Genomic DNA, 5,925 nt, shown 5'->3' with positions numbered 1-5,925 from the left:
TCTGCCCAAAAGGCAGGAGACCCCGATCAATCCATGGGTCGGGAAGATACCCTGAAGGAGGACACAGCAACCATTCAAATATTCTTGACTGGAGAATCCCACAGACAGAGGAGCCTGTGGGGATACAGCCCATAAAGGTGAAAAGAGTCAGACACAACTGAAGCACCTGAGCTGCACAAACTCGTAATACTAAATCTGGCAGAGCATACAGAACTTGGTACACATAAAATCAAGGTGTAGAAGAGTGATTCAGTGTATTTACTACCTAATTTCACACAGCAGGTCAGAGAAGAACTTAGACTCAAGGGCCTAGCCCCCAGCCCCAAGTCCCAGGTTCAGTTCCCAGTACGTAAGCTTATGCCTGCCTGGTCAGAAGGTAGAGATATCTTACCAGTTAAGCCACTCTTTATGTGGCTCATGTTGACTGTAGCCTGCCACTGTGCTAGACCCTAGGAAACTGGGCTAAACTCTAGCCCCGCCCTGTGGCCTCATAAATCTCCTATGGTAATGTAACTACCCGTTTCATGCTTTTAGAAGTAGGCAGAGGATTTGGGACATGAGACCTTGTGACACACCAGCAGTTCACTCTTCACAGCATGAGCTGTTTCCACAGAAATAACGTTCCCACTGGGGTAGCTTCTTCCCGCCACTCCCCTCCTCCTGGTTCAGCTGTTATTGGGGCTCCTGGTGCCCAGTGCAGGAACAAGAACAGGAGGGGCACTTAGTGTCCCTGAAGACACACTGGTTCCTCAGAAGACACCCACCTAAGACGTAGAAAATGTAGAATGCCACTGGGACAAAGAGGGGACCAGTGATGACCCTCTTAGGTCATCTCTGAAGTCACCTGTCAATAACCAGAGGGACTGGAGGCTCTGCCACTGTGCTGAAGGCCAGAGTGAGACCTATGTTATCTGTGCCCAAAAACAACAATTTTATCTTGCCAGGCTGGTGACGTCACGGGTTACACATTTGTTATTTTGCCTTCTGCTTCTGCTGCTGCTGCTAAGTCGCTTCAGTCGTATAAGACTGCGACCCAACAGACGGCAGCCCACCAGGCTTCCCCGTCCCTGGGATTCTCCAGGCAAGGACACTGGAGTGGGTTGCCATGCTTAAACTTCACACAAAGTCCCTGTGTAGCAGATGACAGAATGACTTGGAAAGTTACAACAACCTTGCCCATCCTCCCACAGCTTGCCAGGGACAGGGTGTAGGTTCTGTCTGACCCTGGTCCCCAAGTTCTCAATGACCACATGTATCACTTCTCACCATCACTCAAGACCTCCTGCCTCACATCCTGCCTGAAGAGAACACAGACGCTGGGCACAATGAGCAAAGTTGCAGTGATTTTATTAGAGTCAGGCTGATAGAGGCCACATCAGGTGGGGAAGGTGTCTGGATTCCAGCTTCAGGCACAGAAGGAGAACAGGGCAGGAGGATCAAGTGCAGGCCAGGCACAACCGGCAAAGCTTATCCCACCAAAGAGAGCAGACTGGAAACAAATCCTATAAGAGCATTCACCACCGAGGACAATTTATAGCCGGTGCAATCATTACTGAAGACGATGGACACCTGGAAGGGAGAAGGAGGTGGAGGGACAGGACCTGAGCCCACAGTCAGGCTATCCTGTTTCCCAGGATCAACTCATGCCTCACCCTCAGGGACTCAGCCTCTTCCCCAGCAAGAACCTCTGCCCACAGTCCCAGCACTGGAGAGGGGACTGCCAGCAGGCCCCAGGAGGAGGATGGCTCCCTAATAGCCCAGGCACAGGTGTCAGGAGGGAGACAGAGCCACTAGTCATGCCAGGCAGGGGAGGAGATGACAAGGGTCAGCAGGGAACAGATGGGGTTGGGCCTGAAGGAGGAATAAGGTGCTGAAGACTGGGTTTGGATCACACCTGAGCCTCCTTTTTCAGGTGTGCTGGGTGGATAGAATGCACATGCAAATGTCATAAACAACCCCACGTGCCATGGGAGCTTCTATTAGTGCACGATATTCTGGATTGTGGCAAACCTCGTTTTGAACAATTAACAATTTGAGGAAAATATGCAGAGACAGGCTATTCAAATCTCAAATACTAAAAAATAGCCACATCAAAACAATGGTTCTATTAGCCCAATGAGTGGTCACACGTACCTAGAAGCTGCCCCAGGAGCATTAGCCACCAAAGCACCAGAGTGGAAATACTGGTTCGTAGTCACTGAGACCATGTCTGTGGAAATGGGGCTCTGAGCTAAAGCAATGTCCAACAGAAAGGGACACAGAGGAGGTGATGTGACCACAGGTCACAAAGGGTATAAGCCAGGGAGTCCCATGCTGGAAGGAGACCTAAAAGCTGGGGCGCCTTTTATATATTCCTAAAGTAGAGATGACAGGACTGCTACATGTGTGAGCTGAATGCTTCATTTCCTGCAAAAATTAAAATGCTACTCCTCCAATGCTACTTCCTCTCAGTGAGAAAAAAAAAAATACAGAAGTCAATACACTTCTCCTAGTGCACTGACACTAGTCCCTGATTCTGTGTGAGTTGACTGACATGATATGGACATATTTGGTAACAAGAGGCTAGATGTGCAGGTGGCCTGTGCTTGCATATTATAGGTTGGGCAAAAGGTTTATGTGCTTCTCTGTTTATAGCTCTATCACAAATCCCATGATTGAATGATCTATTACCATGTGGCATACTGAACTATGCTGCACATGTGTTCTCAAGGTCAGTGTGGGTAAAAGTAAGTTACCTTATATTTCAGATGATTAAGCCTGTTCTCAGGTCCTGCTTCAATGAAGCAATCCCGGATTTTTCCAAAGGCCGCTCTTTCTGCCTCATTAGCATCGATCGAATCTAAGGTTTCATTCAGTGCTTTACTTGGGAGTCCAAGGCTCACAGCACTGACGGCTTTATAGAACACAGGACAGGCTTCCGCTGAAGGCAGAGACAGAAAACACCTTGTCAAAAGAATCACCAGGTTAGAAGCATCTGTTTCCCACCACTTGATAGAAACTCACACATCCAAGCTTCAGTCTCATGTCCCACAGGGACCCGCCCTCTGCCAGGATTCCTTATATCCCAGACAAGCCCTTCCCGATGAGGAACTCCCAGGGGCTAGGCCTGGAGACTCCTTTGCCCTTGACCACTGCCCCCAGGCATACCAGCCTGCTTCCTTCCTCTCACTAAGCACCACTACCCTCAACAAACTATCCCCCAGCGTGTGCACAGATAATGACCCTTCCAGCTCCACACCACCTGCTCCATTCAAAGACTGCATGCCTCAGGAAATTTGTGCAGGACTCCTGGGCACTCATCAGCAACCTGGCCTCAGAACCTGCCCCTTGAAGTGGCTTGGATAGGACTGGGAAGGATGCAGTGAGACGGCAACAGGCAAGGATCAAGAGGGCCATCCAGACTCTCCTTCCTACCCTCATGCATCTTGAAGGTCAACTCTCTGGTCACCAGCAAGGCCAGCACAAGCAGTGCCCCATTCATCGTGGCGGCAGCTGGAGTGCTCTGCTCAGGGCAGGGTTTCGCCTGCTTTACACAGCACTAGCTCCCCAAGCCCAGCCCACTTCCCTCCCAGTTGGACCACAGGCCTGTGGCTAGGCTCCTGGCACAGGTGGCTCCTTTGACCCTTGGGGTGTTTACTGTGGAAGACCATCCTACTCTGAGAGCACAGCTCTTGGAGGACATGTGGGGGTATCTTTGCCAAAGATCAAGTAGAACTAAGTGACTCCATTCGGACCCAAATGCTCTGTTTTCTGGTTCACAACCATCACCTGTTTTCCTGATCATCCTTCCCCCAACCTATCCTGGCTCTGAGGGAAGCACTCCCCCAAACTGAGCAGAGGGAATCACAAAAATGTCAAGGACAGATCTACACCACTGTAATGGAGAAAAAAGGTCATCCAGAATCGTTTCTTTCCCCCCACACTTTAATTCCTGTAGATAAGAACGTGGAGCTGGACCTTACTGAAGCCCCCAGATGTCTTAATATCTGCAGTCTCTAGACAGGGCCCTGACACTGGTGGTCAGCAGGCTTAGGCTATGAATCATGCCCAACAAGGAACTCGCAGGGCTTAAGGTCATGTGGCTTTTCTCAGGCACTTGTAATTCTGTAATTTTGGATCATGCCACCAGCTTTTCTCAGGCCCTTCAGTCAGTTAGTTCCTGAGCAGCTTCCAGCCTTGCCCCTTCTCCTGGCTGTCCTTCTTCCTCCACAGTGAACCTGGTCTTGAGAGGTGCTTGGACTGCACAGTCTATCCTGGAACATCAGTAAGAAGTTTTGGGTTTGAGGGTTAGAGACTCTGAGGTGCACAGCCCTATAGGCCACTGTGGACAGGAGTTCTAAGCCCCAGAGGGCTGAGTTGAGCAGAGGTGACAGTCTGTATGTGAAAACTCTTTCAGAGTCAAACTCAACCTTCCACATTAGGAAAGCAGTTTGTTGGGGCAAACAATTTCAGATGGACCTTGAAAACACTAGAAGGTAGCCTGAGAATTTCCTAATGGCCAAACTGGAAAGGATTTGACAGACAAAATCAGTAACAGAGTATTCAAGGATAAACCAACATAGAAAGTAATATGTGTGAATCCATACTGAAATAAAATAATGTCTAAATAAATAAATGTGGAAGAGGACACAACCATTCCTTTCAGAAACATCCTGAATAATAGACGTAGACTATCCCTCCAGGAGGGGGAACCTACTGTCCTGCCCTCCCTGAGCATGGCTAGACTTAGGAACTCGTCTCCAAAGGAAAGAGGAGGAGGAGAGGAAAGCACTGCAGAAACCTGGCACTCTACATAATCAGTTAATCAAGGCTGATTATTCCCAGTGGTAAGACACAAGCTATCACATGTACCCTGATGTAAGGGGACTGGAAGGAAGCTTCACCTGTGTGGTGTCTTCCTCGAAACCCAAAGTCTGAACCCCACTCGACAGTATCAGAACAACAGCAGCTAAACTTAGCTTGGGGGCCTTCTACCATCCCTGGTTCCTGATAGTTCTCCTCAAGACTGTCAAGACCATGAAAGACCAGGAGAGAATGAGTAACTCCACAGAGCAGAGAACACTAGGGACACATGACAGTAAACGCAGTGAATTTAGGGTCTGGATGGGATCCCAGAATCCAAGATTAGCGGACAACCTGCTGAAATTCAGATAAGCTGTAACATTTATTTAGTTGTAGGTTCCAATGCTGTCTCTCAGTTTTCACAAATATTTGCACCTTTTTTTATAAAACTAAAATTATCCCAACTTAAAATTTTACTAGTAACAACTTGAAACAGGAAGCTCAACTCTGTCCTCTGTGACAACCTAGAGGGGTGAGATGTGGTGGAGGATGGGGATTATTCAAGACAAAGGGATTTATGTATATTTATGGCTGAGTCATGTTGTTGTATGGCAGAAAGCAATACACCATTGTAAAGTAATATCCTCCAAATTAAAATACCTTAAAAACAACAACAATAACACCAACAACCACCTGCATTAGGACAGGGCTCCATCAGCAGCATTGCTGCATTGACCCTGACCAGCTCTTCACTAGATGTCTCCAAATGTCTGCATGATCTGGGGACGTCTCTGAGGACCCTATGGCACCCTTGAAAGGGCACTGGGCTGGATCCATAGCAGCCACCTGTGTTACTCAGCACTCCAGGCCATGGTTCCTCTCCTCACAGAGCTCAGAGGGCATTTGGGGGCAGTGTCTTCTCAAGGACAGGAGCCATGGGATCCATGGGCAGCTGTCTCACCACACAGAACTACTGCTGCCACAGACAAAGAGCCAACATGTGCAGCCTGGGCCTTGTGGCGTTCAGCTTCCTGCCCAGGAAACTTTTTGAGTCACGCCTGGAGCCACTTGAGGCCTTCCTGGGGTGACCTTCAGAGGGGTGGACCCCAGGCAACAGGAGCCATGGTGAGCAGGAGCTCCACG

The 5,925-nt window shown here is 49.0% G+C and overlaps 1 protein-coding gene across 1 annotated transcript; it reads right to left on the bottom strand.

Annotated features, from left to right (window-relative positions):
* Positions 1-1,467: 1,467 nt before the first annotated feature.
* Positions 1,468-3,481, bottom strand: LOC136157480 (major allergen I polypeptide chain 2-like). The gene is made up of 3 exons (XM_065919349.1): positions 3,415-3,481; positions 2,736-2,920; positions 1,468-1,569 (listed from the first exon to the last, which is right to left on the bottom strand). The coding sequence occupies exons 1-3, from the start codon at positions 3,479-3,481 to the stop codon at positions 1,468-1,470; spliced, it is 354 nt and encodes a 117-aa protein (XP_065775421.1).
* Between the last annotated feature and the right edge of the window lie 2,444 nt (positions 3,482-5,925).

This window comes from Muntiacus reevesi, chromosome 2 (assembly GCF_963930625.1).
Source record: "Muntiacus reevesi chromosome 2, mMunRee1.1, whole genome shotgun sequence".
NCBI classification, from domain to species: domain Eukaryota; kingdom Metazoa; phylum Chordata; class Mammalia; order Artiodactyla; family Cervidae; genus Muntiacus; species Muntiacus reevesi.
Note: the sequence above shows the minus strand (reverse complement) of the source record. Positions and strands in the feature narration are given on the sequence as shown.

What these genes read in the sequence shown, in the direction of transcription:
- LOC136157480 (XM_065919349.1), bottom strand. Translation starts at nt 3,481, where the DNA reads ATGAATGGGGCACTGCTTGTGCTGGCCTTGCTGGTGACCAGAGAGTTG. An exon ending in GACCTTCAAGATGCATGAGG is followed by an intron (nt 2,921 to 3,414) that starts GTAGGAAGGAGA and finishes CTCTGCCTTCAG; the next exon opens with CGGAAGCCTGTCCTGTGTTC. An exon ending in TTAATCATCTGAAATATAAG is followed by an intron (nt 1,570 to 2,735) that starts GTAACTTACTTT and finishes TCTCCCTTCCAG; the next exon opens with GTGTCCATCGTCTTCAGTAA.